Below are 18903 nucleotides of genomic sequence, written 5' to 3'. Positions count from 1 at the left end.
ATGCAGGACTATCGGGGAGTGTTTCAGAATTCCATAGCACAGGAAGTGGCGCTGTAGCTCAAGTGGTAGAGCGCTCGCCTTGAGCTGAAGAGCTGAGGGACAGCGCCCAGGCTCAGAGTTCAAGCCCCACAACCAACAAAAATAAATAAATAAATAAATGCTGATGTTTAAAAAAAAAGAATTCCATAGCACATATGCTGCAACATTTTTTGGAATCATTCTAGAGGTAGTTATGTAACTATATGGAGTTTGTGCAAGGGTATGCATGGTTTCCTAGCAAAGAACTGGAAGGAACTTAAAAAACAAAAGTTGCTTCTTCAAAAAAAGTTTTATCCCTGCATTAAAAAGCATAGGTTAATTATGGCTGGAGTGTAGCTCAGGAGTACAGTACTTATCTAGCATGTGCAAGTGTTGTATGACCTTAGTTGTAAAAAACAGAGAAGCAATATATACATTTTTAAAAACATTTTATTTTAGCCAGTCCTGGAGCTTGAACTCAGGGCCTGGGCACTGTCCCTGAACTGCTTTTGCTCAAGGCTAGTACTCTATCATTTGAGCCACAGTGCCAGTTCCGGGTTTTTCTGTTTATGTGGTACTGAGGGATTGAACCTGGGCTTCATGCATGCAAGGCAAGCACTTGTACCACTAAGCCACATTCGCAGTAGAAAAGCCATATTTTCAGAGGTCAAATTGGGAGTCTATTGGAGAGCCAGCAGCTGCAGGTGGACTCTTGTCACAAAGACCTGCAGCCCCTGGAATACATTTCATGTTGTTTGAAAACTGGGCCGTGACAGTAATAAAGCAAAAAAGCCAGACTAGAAGTATGGCTCAAGTGGTAAAATATGCCAGCCTTGAGCAAGAAAGCCTAGAGAAAGTGTGAGGCCTTGAATTCAAGTTTTGGTACCAACATAAAAGGTAAGATAAAGAGGAAAAGGAAAGGGAAGGGAAAGGAGAGGTCAGGAGAGGAGTGAAAGGACGGAAGGGGAAGGAAGAAAGGGAAAGGAAGAAAGGAAAGGAAAGGAAAAGAAAGGAAAGGAAAAATAGGTGTATCTATAAGTAATGATATAATCTCTCCAATATATTGAGAAAAAGTTACTTGCAGTAACATGTCATTATAGTGTAGTGTGCTGACTTTTTTTTTTTTTGTCAGTTGTGGGGCTTGAACTCTGGGCCTGGGCGCTGTCCCTCAGCTCTTCAGCTCAAGGCGAGCGCTCTACCACTTGAGCTACAGCGCCACTTCCGGTTTTCTGGTGGTTTATTGGAGATAGGAGTCTTACGGTCTCTCTTGCCCGGGCTGGCTTTGAACCGCGATCCTCAGATCTCAGCCTCCTGAGTAGCTAGGATTACAGGCGTGAGCCACCAGCGCCCAGCAGTGTGCTTGACTTTTATGTCTTGGAAATTTCCAGAATACCTAAGAGGCTATACATTATTCATTGTGGATGCTTCTAGGAAAACTGGGAAGAGATTAGGGGAGAGTGGAGGAAGACATGTTTTTACTTTTTAATTTTGTTAATGTACTGATTGAATATGGTCTGTGAATGTGTTTTACTTTGAAGGTAAATAATTTGTTGGGTTTGTTTGTTTATTTGCTTGCAATAGGAACTCACTATGTAGCCCACGCTGGCCTTTATCTTGCGATCCTCCTGCCTCTACCTCTCTATCCTCCACTGCTGTTCACTTCCATGCAGAGTGTGGAATTAGAGGCATAAGCTACCATGCCCGGCTTTTTTCCTAACTTATTTTAAGTGAATTATTTGTAGACAAATACACATTTATAATCTTCAAACTGTAGAGGTAGAGGCAGAAAGATGGCAAAAGCTTTTCTTTTCTTTTTTTTTGGGGGGGGTCCAGTCATAGGGCCTGAACTCTGGGCCTGGGTGCTGTCCCTCAGCTCTTCAGCTCAAGGCTAGCGCTCTACCACTTGAGCTACAGTGCCACTCCTGGCTTTTTTCTTTTTGCTTATGTGGTGCTGAGGAATCGAACCCAGGGCCTCAGGCATGCAACGCAAGTGCTCTACCACTGAGCCACCTTCCCAGCCCCGGCAAAATCTTTTCTAAATAGGCAGACAGATGAGTGGATAGATGGATGGACAGATGGACAGGCGGACAGACGGATGGATAGATGCAAGATAATTTTGCCTAAGATACCTTAATTCTGTGCTCTGCATTTTGTTTCTTCATAGATAAGAAAGAAACCTAAGAAGGATTTGATTTCAGGCATGGTCTTTCTGAACTATTCCTCGGTCCATCCAGCACCCATGCAGAAAAACTGTATGACTTCAGCCCACATTTTGCTTTGTTCTGGGCCCTATAGCTAGCAGGATCTCTCCTCCAGCTGGAAGAAAAGGAAACCTAGGACTGCGTACTTTCTCCATGGGCAAGGGGCATTTTCCTTGTTTCAGTTGCTCTCATGGTTTCTCTCTTCCAGAACAGCCTGAGTCCTACAGGCCTGGCTTGGGAAGAGATGCTGTTGCCTCTGTACCAGAAGTACAAGAATTCCATCACATGGGGGGACCAGGATTTGCTTAACATCATCTTCTATTTCAACCCAGGTAGGTTCTCTTTGAAGAATGGTGTGTGTGCCTGTTTGTGTGTCTGTGTGTGTGCACATGCATGTGTCAGTGTATGTATGTGTATGTGTATGTCCCACCACACACATTAAAGGCCTAGGCTTCAGTGACCAGAGCCTGAGTGGTGCACATAGCCGCCTGTGTTCCCCTGCGCCTGCCCTTTCATCTGCTCTCCCTCCCTCTCTGACAGAGGTGGGCTCCTGGCCACAAAAGGCCACACCTCCCACACTGCTTTCCATCTTGGCCGAGTTGCCTCTGCATGTTTTCAAGAACTGCAGTCAAAGTAGACATGATGCCCACAATGAAATGGAAACAGTCTAATCTAGGTGAGTCCCTCCACCTGTCTGAGCTACACTGAGCCTGTTCTCAGGGACTTCAGGTTAAGTCACTTGTTCGTGGTTGAGAGAGGCTAGAATAAAAGACTACATATCTATATCTATATTTAGATATCTATACATATCTGATATATATATAGATAGATAGATAGATAGATAGATCACATATATGAGTTTCCTTTGCAAATGGGGCTGTGGAGAGGCTAGAATAAAGGACTGTTTCCCACAGCCCCGTTTGCAAAGGATACTCTTATATATTGTAAATCAGTGACTTGCTAGAGTGCAGGGGGGAAGAGAGAGGAACATTTCTAATCTGTTTTCATGTTACTACCTAAAGCTAATAAAATATCCCTTTTCCCCCCTTTACTAAAATCTTATTTGTCATTAAAATACAAGCCATGTTTATTCTGGAGAAAAATCTTTGTCTTTCCTGAGAAAAAGGACTCTGCTGTTTAAAAATCCTGAAGTAAGTCAGGCGCCTGTGCCTCATGAACATAATCCTCGCTGCAGAGGGGGCTGAGATCTGAGGATGGAGGTTCAAAGCCAACCTGGCAAGAAAAATCCATTCAGGCCTGGAATGTATGTGTGGTAGGACTCACACACAAGAAGACAAGAATCCATGAGATTCTTATCTCCAATTAGCCAACAAAATGCTGGGCTGGAGATGTGGCTCAAGTGATAGAGCACCAGCCATGAGCAAAAAAGCCAAGCAAAAGTATGAGGCCTTGAGTTCAAGCTCCAGTAGTAAAAATCTTATAATAAAAACTTCTATTGATAAAGATTTCTGCCGCTGTCGAGGTGTCAACTGTGTTCCTTTAAAAAGAAAAACATTCTATCAGGCTCAATTCCATATGTCTTTTCATCCAAAAGAACCAAATCCTGGAAAAGAAAAGATGCTGGCTGACGCTGAGTGTTTTGGGGGGAAAACTTCTGGTACTAATTCAGACAGCAACAAGAATGTCTTGACTGCCCACTATGTGATATGCTTTCATTACCCGTTTCTCAGTGACAGTACCAGGAATTTAGGCTTCTCATCCTTCTGCACATTTGATCTTTTTTTGAAGGGTGGGTATATCGGTTAGGATTCTTGATTGCAGGGGGGTGGACGGGCGCGGAGAATCTGTGTATTTAATCTAAACACAAAAGATGGTTTTTAAATGGAAACGCAGGCAGGCAGGCAAACAGACAGGCAGGCAGGCTTGGCCCATCACCTGCAGTACAGGAGAAACAGGAGATGGGGGAGGTAATGTATACTGTATTCTACTAGAACTGCTCATCCTCTCTCTTTAGGTTTTTGTTCTGCTCCTCAGGTCTCAAAGAAAAGTCCTGAAGTTTTATGCTGCAGTTACAGCCTGCACCAAAAGGCTGACTTCATCTCAATTCTGCATTCCCTGATTTGAGCAAGAATCAGCTGGGCTGGGAGTATGGAGCTCAGGAATTGGGCTGATGTTTCTTACTTGTTAAGTAGCAAATGCAACTGTAAGCATTATCTAAACCCACCCACGTAATCACCCTGGCCATTTCGCAGAGAGAAAACCCAACGAGGGGTTATTTCCATCCAGCATAGCTAACAAGTGAGAACCAAAGGTTTTCATCCGGGATACCCAACTCCAAATACAGGAGCAAGGAGCTTCTCAGAGATGGATGGGGTAGGAGATTCTAGAGTGCCCAGCAGCTTATCCCACAATGTACCCTTTGCTGAGTTCTTCTCTTTGATTGTGTTTCCCCCTCTCTTTTGTGGCTAAAACTATCTGAAGTATCTCCATCTATATTCCAAGTTGAGAAATTCAAGATTCACTCAGTCACATGACCCCAAATCCTCTTAGCCGCTCTCATATGGTTTGGGGATATGGTCGGTGATAATGAACCCTGGAAGGCCTTCAGAGAGCTGGTATGCAGTTGCACCTGCATACCAGCCTCTCATGGAGGCTGAACCCAGCTGGGTTTGGGGGCTTCCGCATTCCACATCTTAGACCCAAAGAGTCACAGATGCTCTAAAATGATTACAAAGTTCTTTTAAATCCTAATTCTGAGCAGTATGAAGCAGTAACCAAGTTTTCTGGTTTTAGATCTGTATTGAGTAAACCCACTGACACTGATTGAACTTTCTACTTCATGCTTTATCTAAGCACTTAATTAAACATGGGATCTTTGGATGGGCACCGGTAGCTCACGCCTGTAATTCTAGCTCCTAGGAGGCTGAGATCTAAGGGTCCCAATTCTAAGCCAATCCAGGCAGGAAAGTCCATGAGACTCTTATTTCCAGTTAAGCACCAGAAAACTGGTAGTGGCATTGTGGCACAAAGTGGGAGAGCACTAGCTTTGAGCAGAAAAGCTCAGGGACAGCACCCAGGCCCTGAGTTCAAGCCCCCAACCAAAAACAAAGAGACAAACAAACAAACATGGGATCTTTGGACCTGAAATCCAGTTTGTAATCAACAAGTGTGAGCACAGGTGAGGGAGAGAGAGGGTTTTTATTGTCCTGGTTCCTCAGGTTGCCATAGAAGAATCAATGGACAATGCCAGGGTTGTTACGATTATGAGAGTCTCCTGCAGCCAGTAACTGCATTTTTTAAAGTGTGTTTGCAAATCCTTAGCTAAAACATGTTGTAAAACTGCTCTAATTACACCATGAACACCTGTGGGTGTGTAATAGCCTTGCCAGGTAATGCTTTGCAGAGGGGATAACTGAAGTCCACGGGGCTGGCAGGTAACTCTTTCCAATGGGCATTTCTTGGTAGATAATGCAGGGCAGCCTCTTCCAGGGTGAAGGACTAAAATTCACATCTTTTCTTGTCTTTCTTCTTTTTTGTGTGTGCTGGCATTCCAACTCAATCCCTTGTGCTCTCGTGACTTTTTCCATCCTGGCTGGCACTCTACTTGAATCAGTCCTCCACTTCCAGCTTTTTGCTGGTTTATTGGAACCAAGAGTCTGATTTGTCTGCTCAGGCTGGCTTTAAATGGCTATTCTCAGCTCTCAGCCTCCTGAGTAGCTAAGATTCTAGGTGTGTACCACTGGCCCCTGGCTGAAACTCACATCTTGACAGGTGAGTTCTAGCCTAGGTTTACACAAGGGGTTCATCAGACAAGAGCCCTGAGGGAACACTAGGAAAACACTTTGTATGGGCTTTGTATGTTGTTGTACTGGGATCTGGAGGATCCTAACTCCACGTGGGCCAGAGAAAGGTAGATATGACTATATGGATCAGATCAAGCCAGGCTCCATGAGAACTGGGTCAAGGGAGTTGAGCAGCAGCCATGAGCAAAAAAATTGAGTGAGATCAAGCAACCTCTAGTTCAAGCCCCAATACCAGCACAAAGAAAAGAAATTCAATGTAGGTAACAAGGAAGAGCATCCAACAAGGGAAGAAGCAGTAGAGGTTCATCTAATGGGAGAGGGACCTGAAACACTCACCCATGTGTGTAGATTGTCTAGGAGCTCGGTGATTGAGGTGAGGGAGTCTGAAGGCACTCATGGTGTCCCTCAGTCATGTGACAGGTCACTCCAATGTCCTTATTTAAGGCTTTTACCCTTCCCAGACGTGCTAGAGCCCTGGCCTTGGCTGTGTAATCACACATAGGCTCTTCATACCAATGGCACCCGACTATAGGCAGCTGCGAGCACTGTGTTGTTGGGTGAGAGACCCAGATACTTTCCATGAAGCAATGGCAGATCAAGTGCAGGGAGTCTGGGAAGTTCACCAGCCCTGACATAAGCACAAGAAGAAAAGAATGTGTGAGAAGGTGGGGTCTGGCCTGTGCAGGGCTCAGAGTCTGCCCAAGGCTTGGTTGGTTCGGTGCATGGAATTAACAAAATGGAGTGAAGGTATAAATGAAAGCCAAAGACACCAAAGCAAAAACATGAGAGAAAAGGGAAGTTGAGATACGAAGGAGAAGCATGTAGCAAGAGAAAAGACCAAGATAATCATGGTAAAGGAAGGCATAAATTTCATTCATTCATTGAGGCCAAGTATTTCTATATACTCCAGTTTGGTCTCCAATTCATAATCTTTCTGCTGTCTCTAAGTGCTGAGGTTACAAGTATGTGCTACCACACTTAGCTGAGCAGATATCTTTTGAGAACCTACTACTGTGTGCCAGTCTGGTGGAGGGCATAATATCAGGAAAGTCAGGCAAAGTTTCACTTTCATGAAACCCACTTATTCTTAGAAGTAGACCGCCAAACCGCCACACAAGTTATAATAAGTGGAATGATGAAGGGGATGAATGAAGAGGTGAGAAAGACTGTCAAGGTTGTCAGGAATGAATGAAGAGCTTGCTTGGATTGTGTGATCGGGAAAGTTCTCTCAGAAGAACAAATTGCCCTTTTCTGGAACAAGTTACATTTCTGAAGAAGAAAAAAATGCTGGGAAAGCTCAGGTGTAGGTCTTGACAATAAAAACAAACAAATAACAACTAGCAACAATTGGACATTTCAACAGCCCCCATTCTGTTAATAGGGCTAGAAAGGGAGGAAGGAAAGCATGATCACTACAAAGTTAAAATGACCAGTATGAACCTATTCCATAATCTTGGGGACCTTAAGAGTATAAAATCATAAAAATCAGGATCAGCCAGTTCATATAGCGGTTCATAAGAGCTCAGCAGCCCAGGAAATAAATAGATCCTTTGTATAAAATGAAAAATAGCAGAGACTAAGGGCCAGCCTTTAGTCAAGGTTGGCTTGACTTTTGTTTGCTTTGTTTTGAACCAGGGACTCCCTGCATAACCTGGGTTGGTCTCAAGCTCACAAATCCTCTTGCTCTTCCTCCCAAAATCTGGGGAAACACACACACACACACATACACACACACACACACAGCCTAAGCACTGTCCCTGAGCCTTTTTTTTTTTTTTTTGCTGTTCAGTCAAGGCTAGTGCTCTACCACTTGAACCAAAGCTCCACTTCCTGCTTTTTGATGGCTAATTGTATTCTCACGGACTTTCCTGCCTGGGCTGGCTTTGAATTGGGATCCTCAGATCTCAGCCTCCTGAGTTGCCATCATTACAGGTATGAGACACTGGCACCAGGCGAACCCATATTTTAAAAAACAAACAAATATAAATGGCAGTGGTTTGAGGTTTGGAGACCTGGAATTTTTAAACCACTAACTGTGCTTTTTCCTCAGCAGTGGGTAAGACAAGCTGAACATTTTGCTGTGCTGTCTTTTTTAAACATCTGACTTTGACAGCCCTGCTAGCCATGCTTAAAATAGATCCATTTTGGAACAGGTTATTTGTCATGTGCCAGCCACGTGCACGCTAGTGTGTGGGCTCTGAAGGGCTTTGGCTTTCCTTCCCAGCCTGTAATGGAGTAGTAGGTCAGTCTCCTCTATACCCTCTGTCCTCATACATGAAATGCAGATTCCAAAGTGTACCCCAGGCAAAGCTCATCTGTGAAATAAAATGCAGCATGCTATGTTTAGCAGTCCACTGGTGATTGCCCTTGCTTTGGTTTTTGGAGAAGAAGTACTCTTCCTGGCATAGGCATAAAGGGCTTGAGACCTTGCTCTCCCAAGATTCCCTGTTAAACCAGTTAGACCACCTCCTAGCCAGAGCTGGTTCGACCAGAAGCAGCATTGAAAAGCTGACATTAATTAATCCCCTCCTCCAGATCTCTGGAGATGTCCCTCTTCCTGCTCCAGTACAGCTTTACTTCAGGTTTTCTCTGTCTTGAATCTGTTAAGCCAAAGCAATGGACTTACCTGATTTTACTCTACTGTCCTCCTCCTTTGAAGACATCGCCTTTATATCAGCAAAGCTAAGATGGTTCTTATTTTATTTTGCAGTACTGGGGATTGAACTTAAGGCCTCGTACTAGCTAGGCAAGCATTTTGATCACGAGCTACACCTTCATTCCCTTTGCTTGTAATTTATTATTGGGGGGGGGTAAGATTTCCTGTTAATGTTGCCTTGGACCACCAGCCTTCTCTTTCCACCTCCCAAGTAGTTGGGATTACAGGTATGTACCAACCAAACCCGGTTCTTCTAAGACATCTTCTGATATCCAAACATTTTATCATCAGACACCATTTTCTTCCAATGGTCTTCCAAGCCTCCATTTTAGACTGTCAGAATTCCATCCTTATTCAAACTTTCAGTTTAATAAAACTTGGTGGAATCATCCTCTCATCTCACCTTCCAAAAGGGAACTGTCCTGTCACTGAGCCCTGGCAAAACACCTTCCTTTGGGACCTGCTGTGTCCTGGGCAGAAACAGCACCTTGTCACCTGGGACAACAAGGCTTTGGAGTGATGTGGTAAGCAGGCTCTGGGTTTGAGTACCTGCTTGGTCTATGCACTTTTCTTGCTGTGAAAAACTGCAAAGGGAGCTGGATGCTGGTGACTCATGCTTGTCATCCTAGCTACTCAGAAGGCTGAGATCTGAGGATTGTGGTTTGATGTGAGCCCAGGCAGGAAAATCTGAGACTCTTATCTCCAATTAACCACCAGAAAACTGGAAATGGAACTGTGGTTCAATGTGATAGAGTACTTGCCTTGAGCAAAAAAGCTCAGGGACAGTATCTAGGCCCAGAGTTCAACCCCCTGGACCAGCTAATAACAACAACAACAACAACAACAACACAATAATAATAATAATGATGATGATAAAAAATGCAAAGAAAGGATGTAACAATGTGGAATTCATATTTCCTATTTGAGATTCTACAATTGAGGTTCTTAGCAGGTCTTTAGAAATCTATAAAACCCTGAACTGGCAAGCAAAAAAAATTTTTTGTAGATCTTTCTATGTTGCCTATTGAATTCTGGGAAAGCTAGCTCTAAAGCTTTCATTAGATTCTCAGAGAGATCTGTTGCCCACAGTAGGTTAGGAATGGTGAGCTCCTGCAGGTGTAGAAACAATCAGAATGAACACTTATTCCAGGCACACTGTGTGCTGGAAACTGGGCGGGGCTTGGTCCATGTATCTGCCTTCCTCCTTCTTGTCACCTGGTGCAGTGGTTCTTGTCATAAAAGTAATGATCCTGATAGCAGTTGTCACAGTTTACGTTGACTGTGTGTGTTCTGCATTCCAGTCATGAGTGTAGATGCACCATCGAATAACCCTCCCTATTTCTATGGGCAAGTATTATATAGGATTTTTCCCATGTTACACATGAGGAAACCAAGGTATGAACAAGTGATGTCAACTGTTTGAGTTGACTCAGCGTGGGGCAGAGCTTCATGTTCAAACCCAATGGGTGGGCTTGAACACTTGCTCTCATCCTCTGTTGGTGGCCACAGCTAATATGGAGGCCTCACTGCATGCAAGCCTGGATAATTGCTCCTCTCATTTTTGTCCTCCATTGAAGTTAGATGTTTCAGTGACTCATCAAGGTTATAGATCGAGAAAGTAGGGAAAGCCAAATTTGAACCTACATCTATTTGATTTCAAAGCTTGGGCTGTTTCTATTTTGTGCTCTGGCTTTGAGTCCCTTTACTCAATCGCTCAGGGCAATGTTGAGGCTGGAGAGAGAGAAAAAGACTTCTTTTTGTAGAAGATCCAAAAGGACAGAAGAGGCAGAAACTGTCCTCCATGAAGACAGGGACTGGACTTGTCCCATTACTTAATTTGTCCAGCAGACAATAATCATTGTTAGTTCGGTCAGTTGGTATATTTACAGAGACAGGCAATTCTAGGGCAGTTCGTTCAGCTGCTGACAGTAGCAGGTGCAATATATATGTCCAGGCAGATACCACATGAGTGATAAGACCCACTGACTTACAAAAGGAAGGAATGGGACTGTGCCAGGCACAACTCAAAAGAGCTTTAACAGATTGTCATTTTGTTAAATCTCAAATTCACAGCCCTACCCTTGCTCTAAAGTGCAAAAAGATCACACAGCCATATTGGGCATGGCCGTGCATGCCTATAATCCCAACAGGATTATAGGAAGCTGAGACAGGAGGATCCTGAGTTTCAGGCCAACCTGGGCTATGTAGTGAGACTCCTATCTAAAAGGAAAAACTGAAGATGAGGAGGGATGGAAGGATGGAAGGATGGTCACACAGTTACTAGAACAGTTGAGTTGAAGTCTAGGTAGTGTGACTTGAAGATGTTCACGCCTCTGTCCTACTTATGGATTGTGTATGTGCCAAGGTAGAGGAAAATGCAAGTAATAGAAACACCCCTGGAATAGAATCTCCTTGACCAGTGGTAGGACTGTGTATTGGGAGAGAAGGACTTGGATATCTCTGGGCTGTGGAAGGGTAGGAATATCACACCACCTGCAGTGGTGGGGTTTGGTGCCCTCCCTCATTCTTGGCTCTCCATCTCCAGGCTTTGTCTAAGTGACTTCTAAGCAGTGGTCCTTTGGAGGGGAAGTGAACAAGCGCATGGGTGGTTCTAAGTCTCCTGCACTCTCTCCTGATCTGTGGCAGTTACTGAGAGCTTTGATCTGTGATCCTGTGGCCCCAGCCCTGAAAGGCATCCAGCAGAGTAACTGGGAAGCTAGGGGTCATGAACTTACTGCTAATCGTATAATTTTAGTCACCGGAGGGAAACGTGAGCACAATAGGATTAGAGCCATTTCTCAACAGCAGCCCTACAGTGATGGGGGTTGGTTCTGTTCATTACAGGATGAGAGTTCTTCTCTGGCCTGCTGGATGTTTAGAGCACCCCTTAGGTGCCAGCCACAGGCTCCCCTACATATTACAACCAAATATTGCCAAATGGCCCCAAGGGAATGGGGGAGGGGAGACTGAGCCCGATTAAGAACCACCTGGTTAGAGATACAGGTGCCCGCACAGGCTAGTGTACAAACAGTATGGTGTATATAGCTTTCTTGACTCAGTGTGTGGAATGGAAGAACTTTATGCTTCAGACTTTTTTCCTTTTTCTCTTTTTTGTGCAGATCCTGGGGCTTGAACTCAGGGCTCAAGGCTCTCGGTTTTGTTTTTGCTCTACCACCAAACCATGCCTCCACCTTTGGCTTTTTGCTGCCTAATTAGAGATAAGTCTTGAAGTTTTATCTGGCCAGGCTGACTTCAAACTTCAGTCCTCAGATCTTAGCCTCCCAAAGTAGCTAGGATTATAGGCATCAGGCACCAACACCTGGTGTGTGTGTGTGTGTGTGTGTGTGTGTGTGTGTGTGTGTGTGTGTGTGTGTGTGTGTTTGGAGAGGGGGATGGATGGAGAAGGTGAGTGCCCATCCTGAGGCTTGAACTCAGGGCCTGAGCACTGGCCTTGAACTTGTTTTACTCAAGGCTAGCCACAGTTCTACTTTGGCTCTTTTGGCAGTTTGTTGGAGATAAGCATCTCAAAGACTTTTCCTGCCTGGACTGGCTTTGAACCACAATCCTCAGATATCAGCCTCCTGAGTAGCCAGGATTATAAACATGAGCTACCAGCCCTAGCTCTCCTTTGCTGTTATAGGTGGTTTTCATCTGAATAGGAAACATAGCTTTGATTATGACTCTTACTTTGTAGGACCGTCTATAACCTAAAACCTTTAAAAAGAAGGATGATAATTGTAAGGTCCGCTCCTGGATGGCAAGCAGACTCCACCCTCCTCGCAGCAAAGTCTCCACCCAGTACCTGCGTTACCTAGGCAACTGGGACACCTGGAAGAGGTCACATCTGCATCCGCTGAGGTCACATCTGAATTTGATGTGGCCACACCTTTCCCCGCCCATACCCTAGATAAGGCCTAGCCCAGGCCCAGACGTTCTCTTGCTCTTCTTTTCTGCTCTCACTCTCTCTTGCTGCTCTTTTCTTGCTCTCTCTGTTCTATTCTAGCTCACTCTCTGTTCTTTTCTTGCTCTCTCTCTTTCCCAGCCACGTGGAGTGCCAACCTTGCCTGGTCCCAGCAGGTCTACCCCTTACCTGAATACCACGTGAGTGCTACTGTTCTTACCCTTCTCTCTGCTCTTTTCTGGCTCTTTTCTCTCTCTTTCCTCTCTTCCCAACTCTCTCTCATTACCAGCCTTTCCCAGCCACGTGGAGTGCCAACCTTGCCTGGTCCCAGCAGGTCTACTGAATAAACCTACCCCTTACCTGAATACCACGTGCGTGGTGCAGTTCTTACTCGGCTACCTCTTTTTAAAAACCTAACAATAATGCCAACCACTATTGAACACTACTTTGTGCTTGACACTCACCTGAGCACTTTAACAAATTCATATAAGAGGAAGGCATGCTATGCCTGTTTGACAGGTGAGGAAACTAAATCACAGGGTTGTGATTGGATGAACCTCACTTCCATAATGTTTGATACAGTGAGTCAGGATTCAGGCCTCATCTCTCCAATGCCCATGTTTGTCTCCCTGTCTTATGCACTGTACCTCCTTCCTTTTTTTCTCAATAAAACCTACATGATCCCAACAGGTGCCCTTCCAATCCTTGACTCAGGCATTTGACAGCATCGTGCTCCTGTGCAGTGAAATCAGGCACAGTGTATAGCTTAACGAAGACAACAAGTTGAATCACCAGACATGCAGCCTACAGCTGACCCTGACTGGAGGCCTGTGTCTTCTTGTGTCCTGCAGAGTGTCTTTATGTGTTCCCCTGCCAGTGGAACTACCGTCCAGACCACTGCATGTACGGGAGCAACTGCAAAGAGGCTGAGCGCGAAGGCGTATCGGTGGTGCATGGGAACCGGGGTGTCTACCATGACGACAAGCAACCAACTTTCAAAGCGCTCTATGAAGCAATACGGGACGTAAGTGTACCCTGTCCAGAGACACGTACTTATGAGCATGGCATAATGTCAACAGGCCTTTCGCAGGCCATCTATTCCCAAAGATAACTCCTGTGCGATTTGCCATCATATGGAAAAGAAATACAAGAAAAATGCTATTCAAACTTGGTGCTGGTGGCTCATGCCTGTAATCCTAGCTACTTAGGAGGCTGAGCTCTGAGGATTGTTGTTCAAAGTCAGCCTGAGCAGGAAAGTCTATGAAATTCTTATAGGTGATTAACCACAGAAAAGCTGAAAGTAGAGCTGTGATTCAAGTGGTAGAGCACAAGCCTTAAGAGAAAAAGCGAGGGGACAATGCCCAGGCACTGAGTTCAAGCCTCAGAAGCAGTGTGCGTGCGTGAGCGTGTACACGCACGAGCACGTACACACACAACACAGACACAGTTCCATATATTGCCTGGTTGCCAGCTCTAACCCCTTGAGCTATCAGGTTCAAGGTGGGTTATTGGAAAAAAGAGCCAGCCTGGCACTGCCTGGCTTATGCCTTGTGTTCCTAGCTACTCAGGAGGCAGAAATCTGAAGGGTCATGGTTTGAAGCCAGTCAGGGCAGAAAAGTTCTTGAGACTATGTCCAAAAGCCTGACTGGAGGTGTGGCTCAAGTGGCAGAGTGTCAGCTGAGTAAGTAAGCTGAGCAAGCTGGAGGTCTAGAGTTCAAATCTTAGTACTCAAGAAAAATAAATAGAGGAACCAAACTAAAAATAGCAATGACATCTTTTACTGATTTACCTTGTAACAGCATGAGCAAGAGTAAAAAAGAGGTGCCCCCTCCCCAGTGCTCCAGGCACAGGGTGAAGGTCACGTGATACCCCACAGATAGTGGGAATCTCCTTATGTGCAAGGAGCCCAAGACAAATGGAATCCACATGTTTCTAGCCCTGTGGGCCAGAGAAAGGGAGGAGAAGGGGAGAGGGGTAGGTATTGAGTCAAAATGGAATAAAGAAGCCCCGAAAACAGGCCTATGAATGCAGACTTGAAGATGAGCATGGCTAGCCCAGGGCAGAAGCCTGAGCCTTTGTCTGTGATACCCTCAGGAACTGTGCAGTGCTGAGCCTGTCAGGCAAGTCCTGTGATTGCCTGTGAATCTGAAAGATCATAGCCACAGTTCCCCATCCTTGGTTTTGCTTGCCAAAGTTTGTTACCCTAGCTAACCACAGTCCAGATATATTCAGAGGAAAATTCCAGAAAGAGTGGATTAGTTTTAAATTGTGTATTGTTCTGAACAGCATGATGATGTCTCATGTTATCTGCTCTGTACTGATCACATTGCCAATGTATCCACCCTGTATTCCTTTTCTTCCCATTAGTCATTTGACAGCCATTGGTTCAGGTCTAATTACAGTTTCAAGCACCCTCTCAGAGGCTGAGAGTATCCCCCATCATATTGTACCAAGTTTTATGGGACCTCTAGATCTGCTCTTCCTAAAGAGATGGATCAGCTAATGTTAAGCAAGATTTAGACATACATGAGGTCAGGCAGGGGTGGCTCATGCCTGTCATCCTAGCTACTCTGGAGGCTGAGATCTGCAGATCACAGTTCAAATCCAGATTGGGCAGGAAAGCCCACAAGTCTCTTGACCACCAGAAAATCGGAAGTAGAGTTGTGGCTCAAATGGTAGAGTGCTAACCTTGAGCAAAAGAAAGTGATAGCACCCAGGCCTGAGTTCAAGCCCCAGTACTGGCATAAGAAATGTAATAAAATCAAGACATATGTGAACTATCTTCTTGCAGCAAACGGGAAGGCTAACGTAATTTTACTTTGTGATTCACCTCCTAACGTCTTTTGTGTTCCACACTTGGGGAAATGCTGCATTCCCTGAGCTTGCTAGGAGAAAATGAGCAACAGATACTGCTAGCTTCCTGAGACTAGAATTCCAAAACAAAGAGCAGGGAGAAGCATCCATGGACCAAATCTGCTTCGTTGCCTACATTTTTGTAAGGCCTGTAGGCTAAGAATAGTTCTAAATAGATGAGAAAATTAAGAGAAGAATTTTATAGTGTGAAAAAAATTGTATATGAGATTGAGGTTTTAGTATTCTACATGTGGAGTCCCCAAAGGACACAATATACCTATCCATTCACCCCACCTCCAGGGAGTACCGACAGAGACTGTAGTGTCTACAAAGTCAAAAATATTGGCTAAGCCCCTTCGTAGGGAAAGCTTACCAGTTTGACATAAAGTATACAGACCCCATTAGAGTTTTAGGGAGTACAGCACTGGGGTTTGAACTCAGGAACTTGTACTTGCTAGGCAATTTGTGCCATTTCCCCGGCCCTTTTTGTTTTAGTTTTTTTCTTTTTTCAGGTAGGATCTCACACGTTTTACCTGGGAGTCAGCCTCAGACTATGATCAACCTACCTCTGCTGCCCAGATAGCTGGGATTATAAACATGAACCACCATAGCCTGCCTTTTGATTGAGATGAGATCTTTCTAACTTTTACCCCGGCTTGCCTTGAACCATAATCTTTCCATCTCTGCCTTTCCAGTAGCTGAAACTACAGGTATGTGCTTGGCCCTAGAGATTGTTTTCTTGAAGATCTAGGAACCCACAAGGTTTCCAAACAGGCTTTGTCAGAAATGAGGTAGGGAAGAATCTTTGTCACAGTAACATTTTTGGGGGGTGCTTGTGAAAATGCATTTTGCAGAGAACTCTAGCTCAAGAAACCTTGGGAGTTGTCTTCACTGCAGGAGAAGAGCTAAGCATGCACCTATACTAATACTTCTTCCTTCTTCTGTGTGTCCTGCTGTTGGGGTTTCAAAGGTCAGGTGGTTACATTACATGGAAAATCTCTTCTGCACTGTGCCATTCTCCCACTTGGATACCCTTACACTGATGAGTAGGGGCAGAGCAGCCCCCTGCAGGGCTGCTCTAAGGTGCCATGATCTGGCACCCCAGGTTTGGAATTGAGCAACTATGGTTCTTGTGTTTCCTGTGGTTTGTTTTCTGTGGGATCAGAAAGAGGATCAAATAACAGCTTTATAAAGGAGTCTGTCTGTGCACTCAGTCTATTCATTCAGGCATTTCAACCAGGACAATCACTAATCCCAAATCAATGTGTTACACAGATACTATCACAAAAGATGTATTTCCTAGCTGGGTGCCAATGTGAATGCCTATGATCCTAGTTACTCAGGAGGCTGAGATCTGGAGGATCGTGATTTGAAGCTAGACTGGGCAGAAACGTTCAAGAGATTCCATTTGAAAGAAAAAGAAAGAAAGAAAAGGAAGGAGAGAAAAAGAGAGAGAAAGGAAGGAAGGAAGAAGAAAGAGAGGGAAGGAAGGAAGGAAGGAAGGAAGGAAGGAAGGAAGGAAGGGAAAAAATGGGGGAGTTGGACTTCTTTCAGGGAAGCCCTGCAGGAGAGTGACAGGCTCTGATTTATGTTTGAAAATGTCACCTCGGTGGTTGGTGACAGGGGCACAAGCATGGAACACAAAGACTGTTTGTGAGACCAACTGCAGTCACACAGACAGGAGTGGGGGCCAGCACTGGCTTGCATGAAGGCAGGAGTTCTCGGAGAGGCTGTGCTTTTTGCTTTTTGTTTTTGGTCAGTCGTGGGCTTGAACTCTGGGCCTGGGCACTGTCCCTCAGCTCTTCAGCTCAAGGCTAGCACTCTACCACTTGAGCCACCCTGCCACTTCCCGTTTTCTGGTGGTTAATTGAAGATAAGAGTCTAGAGGCCTTTCCTGACTGGGCTGGCTTTGAAATGGGATCCTCAGATCTCAGCCTCCTGAGTAGCTAGGATTATAGGCGTGAGCCATCGGCACTTGGCAGGGGCTGTGTTTTTGTTATGTAGTCAGACAAAGTTTCAGAACTTGGTGATGGGTTTGCATGTAGGCATGAGGGGGAAATGAGTGAAAGGTGGCTACCAGGGTTTTACCCTGGCTGGAAAAGAGAGATTGAGGCCTGTCCTTGAGGAACATATCACTGGTCTAGGTTGTGCTGGGAACGAAAGAGTATCCTCAGGCTAGTCTAGGACAGAAGCTTCTTGCAGAGCATCTGTATGCTCAGGCTGGAAAGAAACTTATGTTGCTGATAAACAATACTGTATTCAGCAGTATTTCTGCTGAACTTTAAAAGCTCTGACGTTTTCTAGGAAAACAGACAGGCCCCCACTGTCCTCTCAGGCATTCTGCCTCTTTTCTGGCTCCTCCCCGCCTTCTAGTCTTTTCATATAAAAGGTCCATAGTGACTTGATCTACTAGCAGTCTCTCCTCTTTCAACAAGCCTAGAAAAAAAAAATGGGGGGGGGTCCGGTTGTGGGGCCTGAACTCTGGGTCTGGGTGCTTGCTGTCCCTCAGCTCTTCAGCTCAAGGCTCTACCACTTGAGCTACAGCACCACTTCCGACTTTTTTTTCTTTTTGCTTATGTGGTGCTGAGGAATCGAACCCAGGTCCTCAGGCATGCAAGGCAAGCGCTCTACCACTGAGCCACCTTCCCAGCCTCTAGAAAAAATTTTGATAGATGTTCATGATTCAGTTCAAAAGATTTATTTTAGAAAACACTTCTCGTGCACATAGCAACAACAAAATATCCATCTAGTGCCTCTGACTCATGGATTGTAGTTCAAGGCCAGCCCAGGCAAAATGTTGGTGAGACCCTCATCTCTACCAATAGTTCAGCATGGTGGTACATGCTTGTCATCCTAATATTCAGATGACTTAAACCGCCTGGCTCCCCCATGTCGTTTGTTAGTGAAAGTGGTTTATGTTTTACAACAGCAGTTCAGTAACTATACTTTTTTTTTCTTTACCATCTTTCAGTTTCCCTTTCAAGACAATCTCTTTCAATCCATGTATTACCCGCTCCAGCTGAAGTTTTTGGAGACGGTACACACTTTATGTGGCCGCATCCCCCAGGTGTTCCTGAAGCAAATTGAGAAAACAATGAGAAGAGCTTACGAGAGACATGTCATCATCCACGTTGGTCCCAATCACATGCGCTGAGCATTTCATCTTGTCACCGTGGACATATGGGTCTTTATGCTACCTGGCTCTTTTCGAGTGTGATTGATCATTGAATGGTGCTCCATGACTGTTGAGTTTTAAAAGCCTTGTTAAACATTGCTTAATTCGTGACCCCTAAAATGGAATAAGCCTTTCTTTAACTTTATTTTTCTAAAATCCTATTTATCTCTGTTCAATCATTGAAACAACCAATAGGACCAGGTGTGGTGGTACCTGCCTTTAATCCTGCTACTCCGTAGGAAGATTGTGGAGGCCAGGCCAGGGAAAGTTTGCATGAGCCCCTCTCTGGAAAACAAACAGAAAAGCAAAAGGCCTGGGGGATAGGGCAAGATGGT

General features: G+C 44.9%; 1 protein-coding gene across 1 annotated transcript in view; it reads left to right on the top strand.

Moving 5' to 3' along the window:
* Window positions 1-18643, top strand: part of Gxylt2 (glucoside xylosyltransferase 2) — a 53507-nt gene extending 34864 nt beyond the window's left edge. The window contains exons 5-7 of the mRNA XM_013010426.1: window positions 2428-2551; window positions 13392-13564; window positions 18365-18643. Coding sequence (XP_012865880.1) covers window positions 2428-2551; window positions 13392-13564; window positions 18365-18547 — 480 coding nt within the window. The 3' untranslated portion in view covers window positions 18548-18643. The remainder of the gene's footprint in view (window positions 1-2427; window positions 2552-13391; window positions 13565-18364) is intronic.
* The last annotated feature ends 260 nt before the right edge of the window (window positions 18644-18903 follow it).

Source organism: Dipodomys ordii, unplaced genomic scaffold (assembly GCF_000151885.1).
Source record: "Dipodomys ordii isolate 6190 unplaced genomic scaffold, Dord_2.0 Scaffold12, whole genome shotgun sequence".
Classification (NCBI taxonomy): domain Eukaryota; kingdom Metazoa; phylum Chordata; class Mammalia; order Rodentia; family Heteromyidae; genus Dipodomys; species Dipodomys ordii.
Note: the sequence above shows the minus strand (reverse complement) of the source record. Positions and strands in the feature narration are given on the sequence as shown.